The sequence below is a fragment of the Melospiza melodia genome, chromosome 15, assembly GCF_035770615.1.
Source record: "Melospiza melodia melodia isolate bMelMel2 chromosome 15, bMelMel2.pri, whole genome shotgun sequence".
Classification (NCBI taxonomy): domain Eukaryota; kingdom Metazoa; phylum Chordata; class Aves; order Passeriformes; family Passerellidae; genus Melospiza; species Melospiza melodia.
This window is the reverse complement of record NC_086208.1, coordinates 17,596,402-17,621,393: the sequence shown is the minus strand read 5'-3', so window position 1 is coordinate 17,621,393 and position 24,992 is coordinate 17,596,402. Positions and strand designations below refer to the sequence as shown.

The 24,992-nt window shown below is 43.9% G+C and overlaps 1 protein-coding gene across 1 annotated transcript in view; it reads left to right on the top strand.

The window, feature by feature from the left end:
* Window positions 1-24,992, top strand: part of ADAMTS17 (ADAM metallopeptidase with thrombospondin type 1 motif 17) — a 155,002-nt gene that overhangs the window by 49,672 nt on the left and 80,338 nt on the right. The window contains exon 8 of the mRNA XM_063170146.1: window positions 7,557-7,662. Coding sequence (XP_063026216.1) covers window positions 7,557-7,662 — 106 coding nt within the window. The remainder of the gene's footprint in view (window positions 1-7,556; window positions 7,663-24,992) is intronic.

Genomic DNA, 24,992 nt, shown 5'->3' with positions numbered 1-24,992 from the left:
TTCTCTCACTATCTTGTATCTCTCTGATTTCCATCTCTTGTTCCTATACCAGTTCCAGCAGCTGTCCCTCCTTTATGCTCAGTGCCAGGTTTTGCCCACACCTCCCTGCCTGAACAAGTCCCTGTCCTCAGACTTGTTCAGTAATTCCTCAGTGAACCCATGATGCCAGAGACTTCTGACCCAGGGCTGGAGATCCATTTTTCTCCAGCAGTGAGTACACACAGACATTCTCAGGGAGCTCATCTTCCTTTCTGATCTTATCTGCTGCCCTCCTTGACCCCTGCCTCCCTCAGAAGTGACTCCCTGCTGCCTACGAGATCAAAGTCATGTTTCCTGAAGCCTTCTGGAAAACCCATATTATCTCCACTTGCTACTTTTCTGTCCCTGTCTCTTCTCATTCCCTTATCACTTCCCATTTCTCTTCCTGCCCTCTTCACTAAATATGAATTATGCCAGGCTGCTGTATTCTTCCCACCACGGTGTGTTAACTCAGTCCAATCCCCAGCTGGAATCCCTCTCTCAGATCCACCTGGTCAGCTCTTCCTCTGCCTTTCCTCTCAGCAGCTGCCCTAATATATCTTGGAGTGATCCAGCCCATGTAATCCCTGTGTGTGTGTGAGCATGGAGGCTTTCAGCACCAGGCTCTGATGTCTGTAGGCAGATGGTGAATTAGCTGCCTGCATTTGGGAATCAGCATTCAGGAATGGTGGTGTGATTTGGACTAAATGTCCCAAACTCCATATTTAACTGGAGAAACAGGATTGCAGGAAGGAGCTGTATTTGAGATCTGCATTCAGCAGCAGCCCAGGCTCTGGGGAGTGTTGGGGAGAAGCTCTCTGGAATGTGGCTGTTAGCATATCAAAGTAGAGTAAACATGGAGATGATACCCTGCTTCCTCTGCCCCAGTTAATTAAGGCACTCCTCATGTCTCCGTGGAAGGGAGGATTTATTAATGTGCTGTCATCCAGGGGAGTGATGGTTGCTGAAAGGGAGGAGCCATTAATGGCACGGGGGATGTCACGCTGAACAAAGAGCAGATGTCAGAGGCACAGGGAATTTCTTTTATCTCCTGCTTTGCTGAGGTCTCAGATCCTAGTGTTTTATCATAAAAGCTTAGAAAAGTAGGGCTGGAAAGAACTTCAGGTGGGCTTTTAGTGCATTCCCTTGCTGCAAGGCAAGATCAGTGGCACCTGTGTCCCTGATGGATATCTGCTCCGTGGGGCTGAGCAGGGTGCTTGTTTCCAGCTTTCTCTGAACCCAGTGAACACCACACCTCTCCTCAGCTCTGGTCAGTGTGGTGAATATTTGTGTTTGATCCTGGTGAATGGCACTGGAAAGGAATGTGGTTTCAGAGATGCCTGTGCCAAACCTCTGAGTGTTTCCAAAGGTTGTCTGCTCTTATAAAGCAGCATGAATAATGATGTTTTTGTAGGCATTGGTTAAAGGGATCTACTTGGCCAAAAAATGTGTTAGCGCATCTCTCAGCTGTCTTATCTCACTGCATTTGGTGTCTGAAACAGCTTTTGCTGGTGTGGTTGAGGACAGATATTCCTGAAGCTGGGAGAAGTCTCAGACTCTAGAGCTCTTCTACTGTCTGGGCAGCCCCTGTGCCTAAATCAGTGAATTAGCAGAGTGCAAATCCAATGCAAACAACATTGGAAGAAAGCTCTTGCTATGTTGGGGAATGTCTGTGTGTGGGCAGGTTGGTAAAGGGGCAGATAAATGATTCATCCATTAAACTTGTAAAACCTCAGGAGGGTTCCCAAGAAACAGAAAAGCCCTGCAGAAAGACTGAGAGGTGAAGCTGAGGGTTGGCCGTGCTGGGGAGGGGATTCCACAGGCTCCATTAATTGCTGTCCTGCAGGGTAATTAAACAGAGAAAAGGAAGATAGCAAAAGCACTCCTCTGAGCTCTGATGATTAAATCTTGCTGCCTCTGCAGGTTTACAGACATGAAGAGGTCTGGCCTCACAAAGGTATTTTTATCAGGAAGGTGCTGAGGAGGGCAGCTGGTTTAGGTGTCAGGTAATTTGTTTGGAAATAGGCAGTGCACTCCTGCCTAGGCTCCAGTGTGGGATGAAAGAATTGACTGAGTTCTGTGGAGCTGCAGTGGTGCCATGGCTAAAATTTGGGTGTTTCTGCCTGAATCACAGTCCTTCCACAAAGAGTGAGGCACTTGGTTGAATCTGGCTTGTTCAGCCAGAGCCCTGGTCTTGTGAAATGTTATCCAGGGCCACTCATCAGACCCTTGGGTGTTGTGTCAATATTCAATGCCAAGGATCTCTAGTTATTCCTAAGAAACTGAAAACTGTTCTCTAGTTATTCCTAAGAAACTGAAAACTATCTCCTGCCAGAGGTATTGAGCATTTCACTCATTTGTGCTGTGAGGACCTTGTGTTCTTGTGAGGACTTTATCCTTGTGAGCTCCTGAAACATCAGCTGGCACTGTGAATATCAGGGAGAGATTTGATCTGTTAGTCCTTCAGGCTGAGTGTAATGAAAATCAGGAGATTCAGAAAGTACCTACACTTTGTGTTCCAGCTGTTTATGTTTCTTGCTGGGCTTTTGGAATTCTGACAGCAGTTGTGTACACTGGAAATGACAGTGTTTTCAGAGGAAGAAGTTATTTTATTGGGTACTACAGGACAGCTGTCTGAGTTCTGGGAAAGTTGTGCTGCATCTCTGCAGGTCGTGGTGAATAGAGTTTTTATAGGGGTCATGGTGACATTCAGAGCAGGCTATATAAGAGGATTCTGTGCTGATGCACATTTGCAACAAGTTGCCCAGGCACAGAAAGTCAGGATCTGGTGGGTATTCTCAGGAGTCCTGGTAACTTCCATCAGCTGATCCATGACATCAGAAGCTCTTCCTCTATAAATAATTGAGTTCAAAATACTGTGACTTGCACTGGTGTGATTATGAGCTTGTTTTCCTACTGACTGTAGCTGTGTCTCTTGCACTGGATGGTTGCACTGTAATTTCTAGAGTTGTGGTTCATGATGAGTGTATTATTTCCTGTGTGGTTTTTGTTAAATGCAGTAACAATGAAAATTATTGCTGAAGGAAACAGTTTCCATACATGAATATTAAACTCTAATGGAAACCATGTTGTTACTGCAAGATTAACAGAAATGGGCATCTTGGAGGACTATCCAGCATTAAGCCAAATTAATCTGTGCCACTAAGATTGCATGTCCAGCTTTGGATTAGGACATTCTCATAAATGAAGGAACAGCTCACCCTGTTCACTCCTCTGGATGATCCCTGTAAACCAGACTTGGCCTGCAGGCTCAGTGGTGACAGCCTCAGCCTGTCTGTGTTGTATGTGCTGGAGAGGGCCCTTCCATGGATACAGTTCTTTTTCACCTGGATACTGCTGGCTCTTGAGACCTGTGTTTATTCAGCTGTAGAACAGTGTTAGTACCTATCTTGGAGGCAGTTTAGTGGGTTTCTTCTTTAATGTTTCTTAAATTTTGGAACATTTTCTATGTAGGCTTTATAGAAAGGGAGAAGTATTTTTCATTTTAAGTATCACAAGCACTGAAAGATTTCCTTGGTGACTGACTTGATGTGTAAATACAGGCAGGGCATCTCTGTCAAATATATCATTGCCATTGAGTGGAAAGGCAGAGCATGAATCACTTCAGGGTTTCCTGATTTTACTCCTGTAGGATGTTAAGAGAGGCTACAGGAATGTAATTGATGGCAATGTGTGAGCTGCACAAATTGAAAATCATGGGAGGATGAGAAAAACATCAGCTCCACACCAAACTAGTAATGATGGGGAATGGGAGCTTTGCTGTGAGCATGTGGATGTGCAGGGAGTCTCTGTCTGTGCCAAGCAGACTTCAGGACTGGGAGTTTGGCTCCCTTCCCAACAGCAAACACATTGAGCAGGAGGAGAGCCAGCCAAGTTTTAATCAAGTAAAAGTTCTGTATCCAGAGGTGTTTGGCAAAAGAAGAGATTAAAGTATTAGGAGTGCAATGAAAACAAGACATTAGAGAGTTGAAAGCTGGAGTACCTGGACAAACCACTTGCTGAGTGAATACTCCAGAGCCATCAGGGGGGAGCCCCAGGTGTTTGGAGTAGGACAAAATGGGAACCCACACACCAGGACTTGTCTTCTCCCAGCTTTGGCCATGCAAGTGTGTAATGTCCTCATGCCTCGCTGGGCTGGGGAGAGATGGGATCATTCCCCTTGGAGATGCTGCTGGTGCAGGGCTCAGAGCTGGCAGCAAGGCCAACAGCTGCAAACTGTTTATGTATGACAAGTTTTTGGATAAATGTGAGTTTACACAGTTGCCTGTGTCCCAGGCTTTGCTGTGGAAGTGCAGATAGCTCTGTGTGTCCAAGCCCAAGCACAGAAGTTATGGGCTGTAATTGTGTAATTTCTCAGGAGAGAAAGGAAAAAACCCTTGTGCTTGGTGATAGTAAAAATAGTAATTGGCTTTCCTTTCCCTCTTCCACTGATGCTCCTGCTTGACCTCTTTTATATATTAAAAATAGATTTGTGGTAATTGCTGGGAGCATATCTGAAAGATAAGGACATTTTCCCCCAAAGAAAGTCACTATCTGTATATTTGCAGAGGCACATGAGAAGTGTGGGGCTTTCTTAAAAAATAAAAGACAAAAATCCCAGTTCAGCTTCCTTCCTTATTTTTTGTTTTCACACGCACACACCTGTCTCACAGACAGGGCCAGAAGCAAAATTACCAAATAAAAGCATTTCCTCTTATATTATTCCCAGCCTGGTAGAACCATGGCATGCCAGGATTTTCACAAACATGTCAGAATTTGTGAAGTTTTTATTCCAGTTCTGCAGACTTGAAAGGCTCAGATAAAAATCTGGAAATTTAAGAGGCAAACAACAGTTTCCATTCATCCCAATGAAGACATAAATCATGTTAATGCAGCTACCAAGGCATTGTGCTACTATTGTTGTTGGTTAAAGGTGTGTTTTTCTCTGCATATCAGTTATGTGGATCATTGTACTGGCTTACAAAAAAGTTGCATTTATGTTAATGGTTCAGCTAGATTTACTAAAGATCTGGAGTATGTTTGCAGATCAATAATTTATTTGCTGTTGATATTCTGATGAGAGGAATTCATGCTAAAATGTAAGGGTCCAAAGGAAAATTATAGTCTTAGGAAATAGTTTGATAGAAAAAATAGATTTCAAAAACGTTTTTAAAGCAAGCTTTTTCAGGCTTAAAATGTGATACCAATTTGTTATAACTGGCTTGCTGTTCCAGAATGACTCTTATTAATAAGAACTCAGCAGTTCATGAGCTGGACTTCTTACTGAGTTCATTCCATGTACTCCAAAGGTTTCTGCTCTTCCAGGATTATGAGTTTCTCTGCCCAGTCCATTTCTGTAATAATAAACTAATTTTAAATGGCTACATTATTTAATTGATCATTGCAGATATTATAAAATGGCCACACAGGATTCACATTAAGCACTGAAAATAGCTTATAAAAATAGATGACTAAGAGTCTGTAACTGAGCCACAGTCACTACTTCTTTGACCACTGGTGGATGTACAAGTCCTTAATCATTACTTTTCCACCTTTGAATAATGAGGGTTTTAGCACAGAGCAAAAGCCAAAATAATAATGTGGATATGCATTGCCAGGTTCAGCGGGGATTAGAGCCTCTAAATAAAGACTTCAGAAGAATTACTATTTGGTATAATTTATTTGACATTTTAATTGGTATTTAACATATTTAAATATATTGGCAGAATTCTAGACTGTTCTGCTACACCACACCTCTCAAAAATAGGAATGTTGCCCCCTTCTATCTCCATGATGGCAAACACAGACCCAGCCTCATTTTATAAAATCTCTCAGAAGGAATTTAGCATGAATAATTTCAAGCAACACTGACTTGTCTGATTGACCCCTGAGCCTGAAATGCAATTGTTGCTTCTCAGTTAAAACCTCATATGTCAGACACAACTGAGAGATATTGGCACAGGTGAGTGGAAGATAGAGGTGGAATAATCAGGTTTATAGAAGAAATAAAACGCTTTTGGTAAAAGTCCCGCTCTGTCATTTCTGCCTGAAACTGCTGAAAGGGAACCAAAATATCTCTCCCTATTCAATAAAGGTGTCTTTCAGCTGATTCAAATACTTGATTTTGTCTTCCCTTTAGCCAAAAAGGGGCACATTCATTGGGCTACCAGGTGTGTGGACTGAGCTTGCAATCTCAAAAATCTTTCCCAAAGAAGTCTGTTCCTTCCTGAGCAATTCCTTGATGTCCTTTGGACTATTCTGCATGTAAGAAGCAAGTCAGTCCAAGAAGAGTGCTGAAATCCAGCCTTTTAGGCCCTTGATTTAAAAGGTTAAATCTTGATCTCATTTTTTTGTTTGTGGTATGAATCTGCCCTTTCACAGTCAGCATTTTTTGAGTAAGCAAGTGTTAGTGCCTGATTTCTGCCTTCACTCTTCTCTGCAAGTGCTGAAGTAAAAGGCTGTTGGCCATCCCTTCATTCCATCCAGAACACTCCTGGCAACTAATATCCACATCCTTGTTGTTGTCAAACCTCATAAAAACAGAGCTGGACTTCTTCCAGGTCTAAAGTTTTACATTTGCACCCTGATAAACACAGCTTTGTCAGCTCTGAGAGGAAAAGAAAAAAAGGGAAACCAGGGAGATCCTGGCTCCATTGCATGGTCATGGTCTGCAGCTCCCTCCAGGCACCTCTCCATGGAACCAGCTCTGCAGTGAGGAAGTAGATTCCTTGAGTGCTGATAAATACAAATAAAAGCAGATATATGCACTGGGGCACCCTGAGGTGCCAGCACAGCATTCCCAGGTGCAGTGGCACTTGCAGCAGGGCCCACTCTGGCTGCAGGAAGGGCAGATGAGGACTATTGGTTTTCCACAGCAGAGGTTCCATGCCATAACTTTTGAATTCCTTTTTGGCCTCAGCCTCAAACCATTCGTGGTGCCCACACAAACAGGAGAATACTGTGCATGGATCAAATCCTAAATTCCACTCAGTAATAGGAGACTTGTGCCACCTACATTGGCTTTGTGACTCACCAGCAGTGCTTTGCCAGCTCTCCTGGCTCTGACACTCTCGCTTGCTTCTGAGCGTGGAAAGAAGGGAAAATGTAAGATCTTTTCAGAGTCTCTGCTTTATTGTTTTATTCCTGCTGCCTGACTTCATTCTGAAAATCAGAACTCCATTTAAATGCTTGTTCAGGCTCCTTCACTGCATCTTCTAATGCTGTAGTAGAGGGTATTAGTAGACATGTTTAGATGAATTTTTGGGTCAGTGAAATTATCTTTGAAACAGTTAAATATATTTTCCAACAAAAACAGTGGAGGTGAGTGTGTTTTACTTATTTCCTGTCTGACAAAACTCTGGACTGATTCTTCACTAGGGTGAGGAAGAAACTGCTCAGATGATCTTGTATGGAAACTACTCTAATGTTTTTCATTCTGGTTGCATTTTTGGTCACTTTGCTTGTTACTGCTGTATGGTTTAAATGAATGAGCTGTTTCACTGGTTCTGATGGGAACATTCTCTGTGTTTCTGTTGCAGGAATTGCTTACCTAGGAGGTGTCTGCAGTGCCAAGAGAAAATGTGTTCTTGCTGAAGACAACGGTCTCAATCTGGCATTCACAATTGCACATGAACTTGGGCACAAGTAAGAACTTGTCTTCTGTTTCCTTCTTTTCTTTTGCCACTGCAGGGTACTTTTATTTAAAGCCAGACAAGTGCAATTACTAGAGTGGTGTGTTTGTTATGGTTTCATAAATGTAGCACATTGATACATAACCTAATTTTCAGGAGGCTTATGTAAATACCCATTTTAGTACACAGAAATCTTTCTAGCTGTTCTTCCTCTGTTTTCAGCTCTCTGTTCTGATTCTGGGAAGCACAAAGAGGCCTCAATCTCTTAAATGATTGACAGTAATAGAGACAATTTCTGATTTCCTTTATTGTGTAGAGTAGGTCCACAAAATCAACATGAGCTTCTAAATCTTTGAACTTGCTAAGTTTTCTCTGAAGTTCAGGTGTCTCTGTCAAGGACTTTAATAGTTAAATAGTTTGGTAATGGTTTCATCTCTGCATGTGAAGTGATCTGCTTTGACTGAAATGGTAAACATCAGTATTTTGGAAATGCCCTTAAGCAGAATTATTTGATCAACAGAAAGAATTCCTATAACTTGATTTATCAGCTCAATCACACTTAAGTAAGACACTTTGAACACACTGGAAAAAGCAGGAAAGAACGTGACAAGTCCTAGTCAGGCAGCAATTTGAAGAATGAGATTACTGGGTACTTTCTGCAGGTGACTTTGGAGCCTCTTTAAAGCTGCCTATAAATATCCCATGGGCAGAAGAAAACAGAATTGACTGGAAGAGTCAGCTGCATGCTCTTAGTGCAGAGAACGAGTTAACCAAGGGTCAGCTCCACATTCCCTGCTCTCCAGGCCCAGTGTCACTGCACTTACTCACAACACTGATGAGCTTTTTCCCCTTTCCATTGACATCACTCTGGTTGTGGTGTCACAGTTGGGAACAAAGTTATACACGGGGCAGGACTGTGCCTGGGGGGGTTTTCAAGCACTCCTTCCTTCAGCCTCTCTGGATGTAAGGTGGGAAATCCCAGCTTTGTTCCTGCAGTGAGAAGTTGTGCCTGAGGTTTTTCTTCACCCTTCCTGCAGCTCATGTGTCTGGTGTATCTTCCTTTCTGCAGTAAGAAGTATTTCACAGCTAACTCAGAGCCAATGGAGCGTGTTCAGGTTCTGGCCAATCTCATTCCATGACAAATAATTACTTTATGGCAATGTATTTCAAAGTTGCATGGAGGATATTTAGGTTACTACCAAAAATGAATCTCCTGTTCACCCTCCAGTGACACCAAAGGCAACTGAGCCAAACCGAGGGTGGTTTCAGCAGAAATGAAGGACATTTGGTTTTGGTTTTATTTAGATTGCATGCCAAGATGTTAAACTGAGCCTAAACTTAATAACAAATTAACCTGTGGGTAATGCTAAGGGAAATTCAGCACTCATCTTTGGATGGGCCAAGAGCAAGAGGGAAAAATACTTGAGCTGCAGAAAATCCAGCTGTGTGAAAGAGTGAGACTGGTCTGCCCTGGTGTTTGCCAAGTTTCTCAGCAGAGCTGACAAGCTTCCTTCTAATAATGCCTTGCAAAAAAATCCCCATCATAAATAGGGGATGTAATGCTTTCAGATACAGCTCTCCATCTGTGCAGAAAATTGCCAACTCCATTTTCTTTTCTGAGGGCAGTTTTGGTGGTAAGACCACAATGTCTCTTTCCTCTGCTGGTTTTCTTTCTTTGCCTTCATCTTGGAGAACTATTTCAGGAGTACTGGAGGGGAGTGGGGGCTGCAAGGGCCAGTTTGGGGAGCCAAGGCTTGGGGGTAATGTGGCTCTGGGAGGGCACAGGAGCCAGGAGGGCTCCACCTGAAGGTTGTAGAAGCTGTTGGGAGGATTTTGCTGCCACAGGTGTTTGGGGACATGTTCCAGGTTATCTCACTCCACAAGGAGCTGCAATTCTCTGTTGCCCTCTCTGCCTTGCCACCAGCAGCCTAATCAACCCCCAAATCAAAACAGAGCAGGGAAATGCCATGTCTGTCACCCCCCAACCTGAACAACAAAATCATCCCTCTGTGCTGTCACCCACCAGGGGCCTGGCTGTTCATTTCAACCTCTGACCAGTTGTCTGGTGTCTTCTGCAGGCCAACAGCAATCCTTTCATTAACCTTACAAGGTGTCAGGCCTTATTCTTCTGGTGTTGACCTGCAATAGGATGCTCTGAGCAGTCCTGTTTCACCACATCTTGTGCAAATAGAAGAATTCTTTGCAGACTTTAGTTTTTGAGTGAAATGTAAGGAAACCTATTGCAGACATGAACACAAAGAAGCTGACATGAGCTTTGAAAATGAAAACCAAGGAAAACTAGGTGTAAGTTTCTTAATTTAAAATAAAATCCAATCAAAACTTACATCCATATTGGCAAAAATATAAATTTTGGAGAGCCATAATTTTGAGCTTTATTGAAGTCTGATTTCCTTATGAGTGTAGAAAAGCTGAGATTTATTATTCTTTCCTTAAGACTAACAAATGTCTGTGGAGATCACAAGCCCAATTTGGCATTCACAGATAGTTTCTGATGTGGACTTTGGAAAAAGTGAATGGATTACTAATTGATGTGTCAGATTCCTAATCTGCCACTAATGTCATTTGGACTGACTGCAAAAAACACTATTCCGGACAGCTGCACTGTGAAAACATGGAGACACCATTAAATAGGTCCATTAGGATGAAATAGGTCCTATGGAAGTTGAAGGATGGAAGTTCATATTTAGGTTTAACATGTGGAGTTGTTGCTCGATGATGGGGTGAGGGATGTGACTTTTGTATTTAAATCTCCAAGTTTGTTCTGGTAGTTTTGGTCCATGGACACAAATGGAACATCCATCTGTATTTAGATACAATTTTTTCTACAAAGGATCCAGGAGCAGAGTCTTGCTGTTACACAAAGGTGACAGGCAGGGAGCCCAGTGAATGTGTATTGAGCCTGCAAATCATAAACTTCTTCCCACACAAGACAGGACCCCCACAAGCCTTGTTCCTTCAGTCAGCTGGGTCAGCAGTGATGTCTTCTAAAACAGCACACTTGAGTGTAACCAGCGTTTGTTGGATTTTATCCAGGGTTTGCTGGATGGGGTCCTGACCTACACCTGACCCAGAGATCACAGTGGTCACTGAAGTCTTAAAATGTACCAGTCTGAGATCTTCATATTATAAACATAATATGAACACTGAGCATTTCTTACTCTCATCTTTCCTCAGAATTGCAGGGCAAGTCCATCAGTAAAAGCCTAAAAGTGCCCTGCTTTTGTCACCAGAGTCCTGACTGGCGCCTCCCTGCTCCTCCACGTCCATGAGCTGCACCAGCATGAGCCTGGTCTGAGATTCACACCCTAAAGACCACCCTGAACAACCGGCTTGGAGGAAAATAGTGCCACTTCCCCCCCTCCTACTTCACTCTTTGCCTACAGCAGTGACTTTGTTACCATTTTTAAGTCCTTCTCCAAAGAAAAAGTCAAACAAGTTTTTGGAAACAAAAGCTGGGATTCATGCGTGTATCCGTGCAGCCAGGGGGTTTTCAGGACAACAATGCCAGCTTTGTTGCCATTGCTGTTTCTTTCACCAGCCTCAGCTTTCCTGTTGTGGGATGGGGGCAGGCTTGGGTGAGGAGGGAAGATTCCCATTGAGGAGCCACAGGAACCTGGCACTGCCTGCATGGGGAGAGGATGGCCCGAGGTGGTGTGGCTGGGAGCCACGCTGGGGCAGATGCCCTTAGGAAAGGGGATTAAAATCAACTGACAATAAGCAAGGAGCTGCCTCCTGCCAACAGCCTGAAACCACACAGTTCAAACTTGAAGCTGAAACAGATGAGGACAAAAACCAGTCCAAAGGTAAAAGCCCATAATGCACAAACCAAACAGCTCAGGGCTTGGAATCAGACAAAGAGAAGGGTTTGGAACCAGCAGGTTTCTCTCCAGTGTGCTTATTTGCTTTAGATGTTAGTATTGATAGCTGTAGCTTGAGTAAAATTACTTCAGAGTGTGTAATTCTTTGCTGCCTTTGTGTTGTCTCAAGCATGGTGGTGTTGCAGGTGAGGGAGAAGCACTCTGGCTGTTGCCTCTGTGGGCTGTATTTGTGCTGATGGACTTGTGAATAACATTGGCCTCCCTGGCCAGTGTAGCTCTGCACCCAGCAGAGATTGATGCAGATGTGCCAGAATATGAAAACACTGTGGGCTGAGGAGTGTCCCTGAGCAGATCTCAGAGGTGCACAGTGATGCCCTGTAACAATTTACACCAGCAAAGCCAGTCCCTGTGGTGCAGCTAGTCAGGATGCCTGAGAACCAAGCAGGAAATTGTCCCCCTTCTCCCCTGCCCCACAATTTATAAAAAATTGGTCATAATGCATTTTAAAAATGAGACGTTTCAAGTGGAAGCTGAGGACCACCCCAGTAAATGTGAGAGATCTGTGCAGACAGGTGATGCTGCAGAGTGCACACTGTGCTGATAGAAACCTTCTGGATCAGCCTGTGCTGCCATTCCAGTCAGAGCAGTGCCAGCAGCACTGGAGCCAGACAGCCAAATCATGGTGCTGGGGCAAAGGCAGTGCTTCTGGAAGCCATGGAGAAATGGAGGGACCTCTGCTAAAAATTCTCTCCTTTTATCCTGGGGTTATGACATTTAGGTGCAGGATGTGGGAGTTGAGAAGCTGTTTTGAAAGAAAAAATGCCAACAACCCTCTGTGTTTTTCAGAGCAGCTCAGCACAGTCTAACCCTTGAGCTCAGGGTTCTACTAGTGGAGGCAGCTGAGTGTAGTTTCTGTCCTGGCTGATTTTAAACATTAACCCTGTCTTTTAAAAAAGTCTCTCACCTGGGCTTCTTTTTCTTTTCTGTGTTTCTCTGAGTTAGTCTCACATTTATCAGGCAGGTTCTGCCTGACCTGAATTTCTGTGGAACATTTTTCTTTGTTGCTGTTGCAGAAGTACACTGATGTGTCCCCAGTTATTTCATACCTCCCAAAAGGCATGAAAACCAATGTTACTTAAATTGTAGAATCAAACATGCAGAAGCACCAAAGTCTCAGTTTCAGGGTTATCCAGACAACTTCAGTTATAATTCTGCTCCCTCTGTACTGCAAATGAGGTCAAACTTCTCTTCACAGGGTAGGATTTCAGCATGTAGTTAAAGCCTTTACTTAAACACATACCCACAGGCATCTTATTCACTCCTGGGAATTATTATTTTACTAGAGAGAGCTCTTGCAAAGAGGTGCCCATGCTGTGTGTCTGTAGGGTAGCACCCAGTTGTGCTCAGGGATGCAGCCTGTGGCTGCCAGGATCTGTCCAGTGGCTGGACAAACCCCTGCAGTGGCACTGCTGGCAGTCTGGGTGCAGATCCTGTGTTGGGGAGCTGTGGTTCCCTTGGTGCCTTCATAAAGCCTGTGTGGCCCTTCTGACCATGCTGTGTGTCAGAACCCACATCTCTGCATTTGGGGTGGTGGAAAATCAGGGTCAGTTGGATCCCAAGGAGCTCTGGAGCCAGAGACAATCCCATGCAGACTTTATTCTTGCAAGCTCAGGTATTACTGACTCTGCTGCACCAGAACTTCCTGAGTAGCTGGGGAGTTGCATTCAGGCAGTGCCTGCCCCAGCTCTGTTCTCCTGGGGCCAGAATCCCCTCTTGAAATCTCCCAGGAGGATGTGGCTGTTCCAGTATCCTGTAGTCTCAGGAGTACTGGGAGGGTCTGGCTGCTGTGTAGACATACCCTGGGGCTGGCCAGAAATGCTGGCAGCAGTCTGTACCCACCCTGGAGTTGCTAATTTTATTTTCTACCATTTGTGTTGTAAATCTGTTGAGGAATGTCTCTCTCTCCCCGTTCCCAGGCTCCCTTTTTGAGCTCCCCTCCTCCCAGGTTTCATTCTTCTTCCACAGATAATTGCAAGCACATTTTCACAGTTAAGTTGCCCTTCTCTGTACAACTCCAAAGGACATAATGGAACACTGCCTATTACATCCTGTGTGCTGTACACCAGAGTGGTATGATCTAAGCAAAGCAGTTCTTTAATAACAGCTTCTGGTTCACAGAAAGAATAGGTATATCCTAACTATTTCAGGAGATGCTTCTTCCACTTCTGGGAACACGCTGAGGGGTCTGTTTTAGATAAAACAAATTATTATGATGTACCTTAGTAGCTTGATAATAACTTTCTGAAAACCATGTCCTTAGTCAAAAGGAAGCAGAGATCAAAGACAGGTTTAAACATATTTAAAAAACAATCAGTGGAGACTTCTGCCAGTGTGGATGATTTGACCTGGGGAGGAGGCAGTGGTGGAGCAGCACTGAACAGAAAGTGTGTTGGCCCACTGTAAGGCAGTACAGGACACCTGAGCAAGTCCCAGAAGCAGCAGATCCCTGTGGTATTGACCTTGTCCGGGCAGGTTGTTTTTGCAATGGCAGTGGGATCACACAGAGAAAAATTTAAAAAAATATAAGAAAATTAAGTACAAAAATCACACAGAGAAATAGAATATTGGGGAGGAGAAATTGAGAGGTTTGGTAGTATTGTGCTCTGGATAGACTTCCGTTTGTGTATGTTTTTTTTTGGTTTATGTAAAGATGCAAGATATTTCCAGGTGCATTTACTTAACTTACTAATCCAGGCACAGTGGCAGGGTACCTTCCCTCTATCATGATTATCTGTTTCACCTTTGTACCATCCAAATTTGATAGTTTATTTACAGTACTGGAATGTAATAACATTGGAACTGGGCGTGGGAATCTCCACGTCCCGTCGCTTTCTGCACTCTTGTGGCAAACATTAGTTCTGGGCAAGGGTTTCTTGCTGCTTTGTGGAAGATCTCTGTGTAATCCCTAGGGAAGCAACATTCCCTTGCAGTCCCTCTAATTTCTTTGTTTTTGAGCATCTTGTACAGCTTTACTTAACATAACAAAACTGCAGCAAACAGGCCAACCGACAGCCATTTAGAAACACAATTTTGGTTTAATCAATAGCTTTGTAGCTTTGCCAGCTCTGCCTTTCTTTTGAAGGCTTACTCTGCTGAGTAAGCCAGGCCTGTGTTAAGTAGCTGGGCCGTAATGATTTGGCAAACCTTGCATCTGCTTCCTGCCACGAGGGTTCTGGTTTCATACTCCACTGGCTTTGCTGGCAGCAGCCTGGTGCACCCAGTGACCCAAAACATGGGGACAGCACAAGTCCCCATTGTGCAGCCTCCCACTGCACACCAGCACAGGAAATATTAGGTTTGTAAGTGCCATTTACCAAATAATAATTTGTTTTTATACAAGGGCAGTGATCTAGATGAAATATTTACTTTTCCACTAGCAGTTGGGTTCCAATAGCCTGTAACCCGTGCTGTCTGCCTGGCCTGCTGAGTTCAACAGGTTCCAGGTGAAAATGACTTCCCGAGCTGGGGAAGGTGATAAATCCCAGCCTGTCACTTGGAAAAGCCTTTGGTAGTAAGTCAGCAGCAGCAGCAATGCCAGTGGAAATGTTGTTGCCTCTAAAAATGTGGTTCCCTTTAGCTGCTACGTCAGTGGAAGGCTGTGCTGGGGTGGAACAGGGTTGGCTGCCTCTTGGCCAACAGTTGTGTTGGGAAATAAAATTCAGCAAAAAAGAGTTTACTGGAGAAATGAAGTAAACAGGCCTGCTTTGTTCTCAGTGATCCCTTTCCATTTGCAAAATCCTCCCTACATCAGATGCCAGGCCTGTTTCCATTGCTGGATCCAGCCCAGCTGGGAGTTTGTTGTCTACATCTTTATTTGAACCCCAGTTTCCATAAAAAAGAGGAGAATAGCCCACAGTTTTCTGCTTTTGTTTTTGCTTAGGTAAAGCAAATCAAAGCCAGAGGAATCTGATCATAATGATTTGCTCTCAGTTGCTTGAAAAGTTTCCCTCCTGCTGAGCTCTAATTAGCTCAGGGCCTTAAAAATGAGTATTTTTCACTGTACCTTCTTTCTGTGCTCCAAAGCCCAGTGGGACACTCATCTTCTACACCACATCTTATCCACATTTGGGACAGTTTGATCCCTCAGAAGTTTCTCATGTCCACCCTGTGGTAGCTGTTTCTCACCTGTCAGTGACAGTCCAAATCCTGCCTGGCTCTTCCTGTTCCCTGCTGGGCTCCTTTCCTCCCACCCTGCTGTTTGCCAGCATCACTCTGGAGACAGATAATGAAGTGGCAGATTTCTAATCTGGCTTTTAAATATTCATTTTAATTGCACAGTAAAACTAGGCTGCAGGATAAAGAAATGCTCCCTAGAAACAGTTTGTGCTGCTTGGTCCAGGTAGTTTCTGTACTTAGGGAAAGTGTCTTTCCTTCTCAGGAAAAACACAGCTTCCTTTCTTCCTCCTGAAAACACAACCAGCAGCACTTTTCAATGGGTAAATTCTTTCCTGTCTGGTTCCTCCTTTATCTCAAGTAAAGCTGCTTGCTGTGTAACGTGGGGTAGATTTAGTCCAAGAACACAGAACTCTTCCCTACTACCCATCATGAGTCACCATGGTCAGAAATGGTCAAATTTTGATAAAAGTGCAGATTATCTGCATTTAGTAGCTTTAAAGAAATGCTGCAATCTGGATTTTCCCACAGGAGCATTATAATAACAACTTTGCCCTCAGCTTTCCTGCCTTGTGTGCACAAGCATCACTTCATTTAAAGTATCACCTCCACTGTGTATTTATTTTATCTCTTTCTCCATTATTTCACTGTTATTGACACATTTCCAGTACTAATTCAGATATGATCCTGAGGGCTTTCTCCAATCAAAGAAAAAGCCAACTTGTTTGCTTAGGAAAATGTATTCATATTTTCTTTTTAAATGTTAGGTACCACCTTCCATACCTGCACTCCTTCTGAGCTGTTTATGGTGTGTGTTGAAGTAACTTCACCAGGTTTGCCAAATGTGTGATTACAGGAGCCCCTCTGAGCACAATGAACAGAACAATGTGAGAAAAGCTCATACACATTTGCAGAAAGCTGTCACCAGTTAAATGACACACACCCTGCACCTCTTATCAGCTAGGACCCTCTGAAACAGTATCTTCTCATAAAAATAACAGACTTTTTTCTTTCTCTGTAAGTTGTCTTCACATTAACATGTTCAAGCCAAAGTTACTCAAAGCAAGAGTGTCTTTTCAAGTCACTTTTTACTTTCCTCATGTTGTTTCCTTAGACAATATGGAAGCGAACTTGACTTGATTGACTGAGGTTTGTAGGCAGCCAGGCACACCCACTACCCAAAGAATTTCACTGCAGTATTGGTCTGAACATCTCATTGCCAAATTGCTTTGATACCAAGCCATAATTTGCAGCATTCCTGTTGGATATCGAGTCTCTCCCTGCTGATAAAAGGAGTGAAACTGAGATAACTTGCTGAACTTCTGCAATCATTTACAAACTGCCAAGGCCAGGTCGTTCTGCTATTATAAATTATGTTACCAGCTGAACCATTATGAAAAATCCCAGGAGTTTAGGGAGCTGGTGTATGGGAGTGCCACTATTGGAAACAAAATTTTAGAATTGGATTATTTGTTTCCTGTGTAGCTTTTTTCCTAAAAAAAAGTTCTGGTGGGTTTTTCCTCATTTTTGGAAGAAAAAGAGCCCAGAGGTTTGTTACTGTCCACTGCAGTCACCTGTTGTATTGGTGGATCAGTGCAGGAGGGTCACATAAGGATGGATTTCTTCTTGCACTGAATCTGCAAGCCCACAGTGATTGACATTGTGGACCAAGAGAGAGGATGAAAAATATTTCTGTGAAAAGGACTTCTGCTGCTCTGAGAGCCATCAAACACATAGCCACTGCCCTGTCTGGGGACTGCAAAACACTGATGCTGGTAGGATTTATATATTGCATTTACTTCACACCTTGTTGCCTTTTGATGTTGGCCATCTCCTCCTTCCCACCTCCAGGGATGGAGAATTCATCAGCATTCCTGACTCCTACGGTGCATTCCCCAGGCTGTCCCACTTCCCCAGCCCTGCCTGGGGGTGGCTTCCTGATGGGGCAGAGCGTGGGACATCTGGGCTACTCGTGTTGCACGTATTTGGCAAATATTCCACACCATCTCTGCCCTCTCCTTGCTTCTCTTTGAAGGGTGTCTTGTGTTGCAGCTCTGCATTCAGGTTTGGCACTCGGTCATTTGCTGCAGTTGACTCGAGGCTTTCAGTGGTTTCACAGGAGTTTTGGAAAAGTGATTGCACACAGAGCCTCCCCTGGGGTTTCTGACACTCTGAGTGACAGGGCTGTCAGTGCTCACTGAGCTTTTGTCTCTCTTCCCTCGTGGGTGGGAAATCCCACCCAGCTATCCCAGGGTTTGGTCTTTTTTCCACCCTACAATTTATTTTCCCTTTTCATCTTCTGAGGAAATGCATGTCACATTTTCGGGAGGACTCGTTCTCACCCACTTCAGGCAGTGCTGAAAGCAAGCAGCTTGTTACCCTTCAGCTTGTTCCTTCTGCTGTGCCCCGGGGTGCTTTCCAAAAACAAGGAGCTACAGATGGAGCACAGCAGCCTCTGTGCAGTGAGCAGTCCTTCTCTGCCCACCACTGCTTCATTCATAGTCTTTGTGCTCCTTCTGCAACACTTCTCTGTGTTCTGAAACCAGATTGAAGCTAGTGAGAAAGAAAGAATTTTGTATGTCCAAGAAGTGGATTTAATCACTTGGAGGGCAAGGAAACAGCTTAGTGCAAACATTTTTGTGGAGGCATCCTCAGATAAATTTATTCTTACTTTAGGGTCACAGCTCAGCTGTGATCATGACAAACAGCCAGTGTGAGACAAGTGATTCCCACAGAGAGTCACTGATCCATGTTGTACAGTGAGTGCTTTTGGATATATTTATATTCAGCTCCTCAACAGGGATTGACTGAAGGAATTATAGCAACCCTTGACTCCTACTGGTGCTGTTGTGTCAGAAATCTGCTGTGTGTTGTTGACAGGTATGAAAGAATGTGTGAGGGTGTAGAAATGCTCAGCGTGTGGTTGGATGCCTGCATGGAGATGGGATAGTACTTTAAGGAAGGAGGAAAGATTCATGTAAGATGCTAAATGGATCTTGTAAAGGAGAGACCATTGACATCAGAAGGCAGAAGGGTATTTTCCTGAGGTAATGCTAACTCTGCAATGCTGAGTTTCTGCCAAATTTATTTTTATATATATTGATCAACTTTAGCATTTTGTTGGACTTTGTATTTAGTGGAGCCCTCTTTTTTTTGCCCCTGTTCCCTCAGAACCTGCCAGCTCTTAGAAGAAACTGTGAGGCTTTTTTCAGGAAAAGGTTGATATGCAGTGGCCACATCCTAGAAAGGAGGGAGGCCCTTGGAATGGTGGATGTTCAGTTGCTTTGCAGCTGGATTCCTTCATCTCAGCAAAGGTGCTGGAGTGCATCAGGCAGTGCCTGTCCTGCTGTGAGACACCCACTGTGAAACAGCAAGGGCTGGTCAGAGAGAATCCCATGAGCAAATGTCTGCTGGAGAAAGGAGTCAATGTGAGCATGGGGTGTTGATGGGGAGAGGATCCTAAGATAATTCACCCTGTTCTTCATGGCCTTGGTCAGGCTTCAGTCAAACCATGTAAAGGTCTGGTGTTTATACCAGTGAGCTTTTGAGTGCAAGGCCACAGTGGGTGTGCCTGCTATTCACTCGTGTGCTTTCTGTCCCTGCCATGTCACTCTCATGTATTTTCTGTCCCTGCCATGTCACTCTCATGTGCTCTCTGTCCCTTGCAGCACAAGCTTGTACTTTGCTGCCTTCCAGATTCCAAGGCAAAAGAGTTAATTCTTTTTAAATGAAAACCATATCATGAAGGGCTGGATCTGTCATGCAGCTGAATAAACCACAGCTTTCCACACTGTTATTCACCATAGGCGTTCGTGTGTTCTCACTCGCTGTTGTTGACTTCTTGGCTGCTTGATGAGTAGATAACCATATAAAATATCTGGTTACTTCATTATTGGAGAGTGACATAAACTTGGTTATGAAAACAAGAGTCCAGTAGTCATGGCTCCCTTTAAATGTTGACTTTCCTGATTAAAAAAGCCCCAAAAGTACAGCACCTATCCTGAACACCCCTGTGCTAGATAACACTGTGTACACAATGACCAGCCTCAGTTACTTCAAATGCTTTAAGTAGGATCATCTCCCTCTCTTCATCACTGCTCCCCAAAGTGTTCCTGACAGTTTCTGGAATAGTCAAAGCATATTTAAGAAACAGTGTTTACATGTTTGAAAAGGAGAGGGTGAAAAAACCTGCTTTCCATTAAGCCAATGGCCTCAGTGGCCTCTGGTTTTATAAGAAGGTTGCATAAGATGTTTCCTTGCCTCCTCCCTCAGTGAGAGCCCAGCTCACCCCAGCATTTTCACAGGATTTGTTTGTTTGTCCAAGCCTCCCTTGGCCCCATCTGACATCTCTGGCTATCTCTCCTTCTCTTAGAGGCATCACCTTCCTGGGTCACCTTCTGAAAGTTACTGTCCTCACTTTGCCCTGCAGCTCCTATTACAATTCCAGCTCAAATGAGCACCCCTGCTTCACTCCTTCCTCTGTTAAGCCTTTATTCTCAACTGGATGGAAACCTCCTAACTTGCAAGATGATCAGCATTTTATATTGAAATGTTCAACATGTTGAACCAGTTCAGAAGTAGGCATCTTTCCAGTGATGCAGCTTCAATTTCAAATGTTAATAAAAATTCCTAACATTGAACTCAATCTGGGAGTGGACAGCTCACAGGCTGGATGATGTGGGGTGCTGTCTCCCACTCCTGGTTCAAACCCAGCCCAAAGCAGGAGCTGTTAAGAGCTGTTGGTGTGCACCCTCTGCTTAGATTTGAGTTTCATGGCCATGTTTAATGTTCTCAGCTGCCAACCCACACCCTGTGTAACCTCCTTCCATGTCAGCATCTTCCTTTGTGCTTGACATTGGATGCACTGCAGAGATTCCCTTTTCAAACCTTCACTGAGACCTGATAGGAGGTGGGAAGGAAATTTTGTCCTTCATATGGAAAAACAGATGGCATTTGTGCATGTCTAAATAGCTGTGGGGCACTGTCATCCTGCCCACTCTGACATGCCAGAGCAGGTAAATTACAGCTCCCCCTCTCCCTTCCCTCTCCCACTCTGTGAGGATGTTGTTCAGTCTCCCCTCCTTTTGCATTTATTGTTCTGCAGTGGACTTTAGAATGAAATCTAGTGCTTAGTCCTGGCTCTGCATTTAATGCTGGATTACTTGTGGGTGAGTCATGACAAGCTGGGTCACAGGGAAGGACTTCTCTCATATTCTCTTCTGAGAAGGTCAGTGGTGACATGCAAGGCTGGTACTGCCTAGCCCATAGCAATGTTCCCTTGCAGAAACAAAGCCTTTAGGAGAACATCTGCAGGGTAAGGCATATAACAGGTAGAGAAAACATGCTGCCCAGCAATCAAGTGTCAGCCAAACATGTAAAAACCTTAGTGGTCCCACTGAACTTTTCACTCAGAGCATGAGATATCTCTGCCTTCTCCTGTCCCCCCTGTATTTGGGATACAGCTGTCATGGGCTCTTTGCTCAATTCTCTGAGGCCATGTTGCTCTGCAGGGCTGGCCCCAAGGAGCTCTTCCTATTTAATGTGTTGCTGAACTTACACAGTTACAGCTCTTTGTGAGTTGGCTCTTTGGAAAGGCTCCTTTGGATTTCTGTCTGTGGGAGTGAGAGACAGCCTGCTGTCCTCATTTCCTTCTTGGCAGCTGGACATCCTCCCTGCCCTTTGGAGAACTGAGGTAAGTGCAGTTGTGTGGAGAGCAATCAATTGTTTGTCATGCATGTTTAATAAACAGCTGGGGTGACAGCCGGGACACCTTGGGTAGCCTTGATAGCCATGAGTTTCTAAAGTGATCCAGTGTTTGACTCACGCTGAGTTATTTGCAGGCAAATGGAATGGTTTGACTTTCAGAGAGAGGTGATGGAGGTGACATTTTCATATCTGTGTGTCTTTTTTTCAGGATTCCCTTCTTCATATTTCTTTTTTTCAGTTGCTACCCTTTTTCTGAAGGAAAGTGCTGCTGCTTCTGCTGGTATTTTCTATCAAACTTGCCTCTTGTCCCAGCTTCATGTCTCTCCCTGCTAAGGGAGAGTGATGGTAACAGTCCTGGGGATTTGTCCAGTAGTCTCTTACCAGCCAGCGCTGCAGCTGTTGAACAGATTTTTCAAGCATCTCCTAAATCAGTTTCTCCCAGCCCTTGGCATTATCCTCTTACTCAGATTTGGGTTTTCTATTGAGGGTCATAGTGGCTCTGGTGAGGATTTGTGTACGTGACCTCAAGAACATTGAGGTGCAGCAGTGCATTGGATGCAGTAGGAGGCTTTCCACAGGCTTTGGTGCACTTTGGCTCAGGCTTGTGAAGAAAAACAGGAAACACTGGAAAACACACCAAGGGTAAACAGAGCAGTTTAGTTACATTAGCTGTCTAGAGGAGAAACTCCACAAATGACCCAAACAAACAAAGCAAGTGCATTGGTTCAGCATTGCTATGGGAAAACACAGGACTGATAATTGAGTTTAGCTTAAAAGAATTACACAAGAAATTGGCCAGCTCAGGCCCAGAGTGTAATTCTGGCATCCTGACCCAGTTCTGATTGCTGCACAGGCTTCAGGGAGGCCAGAGCTCCCAGAGACTGCATGCTATTTTTTATTCATAGCAGTGCTACTTTAAAGCCTTGCTCTCCAAAAACACTGCATCAAAGAGATCTGTTGTTGCTGCCTCCCTGTGACTCCTGATCAGATTTGCCTTGCTGTGATTCTGTTAACAGTCAGGGCTCACACTGGTCAGTCAGCTTGTGTCTGGCCTCACACATGATGAGCCACAGTAAATGTGCTGCAGGACTCCTCCAGCGAGGCCGTGGTGTCTTTGACTGGTGAGCAATGCATTATTTATATTAGGAAAGAAGCTGGAGTGTGAAACCAGAGTCCCAGGGTGCCTACTCTGAGTAAACATTGAATGGAAGGAGTTGAAGAGCTGACAGAATGAGCTGTCCTTGCTTGCCTTTGTGGACTCTCATTGTCTTCAGGAGGAGAATGTGGTGAACTGAAAGGCTGAAGTTTCCCGTGGGGTTGGGATGGAGCAGTGACTGTGATGGTAACAGCACAAAGGGAAACTGAGTCCTGCTCATCCATAATGGCTCTGCTGGCTTTGTAAAGGGTAACAGGCAGCATTCTGATAAAATGGATGTTTATGTCTCAGGGTGCACACAGGGCAGTGGGTTTGCAGGGCATTGCAGTGTCATTTTGACATTGCTACTTCTAATCTAAGAGCTTTTCTTATCAACTCTTTGTTCAAGATCAGTTCATGTAAGAATAGAACTTCCCAAGGCACAATATTTCAAGAGACTGATTACCTGCTTCTAATTCCACGTGAATTCTGAATAGCAGGTAAGATTAGATGGTCACAAATGAAATGTAAACTATTCATTCAGTTTGCACTGGTGTTTAGTACAAGCACACACTGCTCTGTCCCATTTTTTTCTGTTTAAAGGAGGGGGACTGTTCATTAGTGAAAAGAATCAGCATAGCATTGCATTTACTTCTTGTTTAGGAAAACCTGGTCCCTTTGATGTAGCTGGAGACCCTTGAACTTCAGAAGAGAATGTGTTAGCATGCAAGGGTATGCCTTAGTCCTGCAGGTCATTTAATCATTTTCTCAAGTGAGTCATTGTAAGGTAAAATAGATGCTGAGAAAAGTTCTGCATTGCCAATTAAAACAGGCTCCAAAGGTGTTGCTGGTTTCATTCTACCAGAAACTCATCACTGAGAGGCCGGGAGGGGTTGCCTGTGTACCTTGAGGCCAGATCCCAAACTAATATAAACTGGCAAAGCTCTTTTGCCTTATACCAATAAAGGTATTCCTTTCAGGCTCAATTCCTTTATGCTTGTGACTTTTAAAAGACTTTCTGTTAGAAAAACAGGAATGATTCAGAAATGGGTAGATTTCCACACATGTAAGAATTGAATGAATTTCAGAAGAAGCCTGTAAATAACTTGAGGTGTGAGTTCTGATTCGTTCTTTATAGAGGACAAATTTTATCTACCTCAAATCCCCTGTGAAATAAAGCTGAGTGAACACTGGCAGCCTCAGCATTTGTCCTAGGCAAGACATCTTCCATGAGATCAGGTTTAAGATAAAGTTAAGGGCAGGAATGTACTAATTAGTAAGTGCTACTCTTGTTTTTTGCCAACAAAACCTCATTTTCAACAGATTTGACAAAAAATAATTGAAGCTAATCAGAAAGCTAAAGCATTTCTTATATTTACAACTCCAGACTAAACACTAGACTTTTCTGGAAGGGATAAAATCAGGGATCCTAATGCACTTGCAAAGTCAGGAAGATGATTTGTTTTCAGCCTTTTGAGATGGAACACCTGATGTGGCAACCAGGGAGCCATTCAGGAAGCTTCCAGAACAGGAGAACTGCCAGATCCCATCCCACAGAAACAGAGTATAAACCAAAAAGGACCCAGCTTTGAGTGTCAGCACTGTGGCAGTCACAAGGCAGACAAGCTGCAAGAAACCTTGGAAACCTGCCTGGTCTCCCTTGGAAGAGTTATCAGGATTGCTGCATGCCCACAAGCCTTCACACTGGCATTTTGGGGCAAACTTTGTTCTGGAAGGCTCCTGACAAGCTCACATCCCTTGCTTCATGGTGCTGAGCCCTTCCTTTCCTGACTTTTAGGAACAGAATCTTTAGATGGGCTTATTTGCATTGGAGAAATACTGCTGGAACTTTCATCCTAGCATGTGAGGAGTTTTCTCTGTGTAGAAACAACATGGGTAAAATATTTGGAGTGAAACCCAGGCTGCATTGAAGTCAATAGCAAAACTCCCATTCACTTCAGTGGAGCAGGAATTTCACTCTTTACTGTTTTGAAGTTAGAGTTACTAATAGACTGTTAGATTATTCCTGCGTGCATCTAACAAAATGTGCTTCATGTTAATGTTTCTGCAGTGTTCAAAAACCACAAAGGTTTAAAAACAAGAATTACTGTGAACTTCTGAGTCTAAAAATTACATTGAATGTAGTTTTGCTAGGAATAATAATAATAATGTCCCTGGAGATAAACCTAAAATAATAGACTCCACCATATAATCTTCACTGTAAGCTAAAAATAGCAGAGATGGTGGTTCAATCTAAGCCATAATTATCAAAGTGCTGAAGTGGGTTTTGGTTCACTGCTACTAGAAATGGATGTCGTGTTTGGGCTCTGAACAGTCAAGTCCCACAACTGGGGAGGAGCAAAGCCAAGAGCACAGTCAGAAAGCAAACAGGAGCCTCAGATTTGTAGGGAAATAGCATGGATTAAGCAGTGAATATTTAAAGGGACTGCTCCTGGCTTGCTCCAGCCAGCCAGCTGGAGACCCACTGAG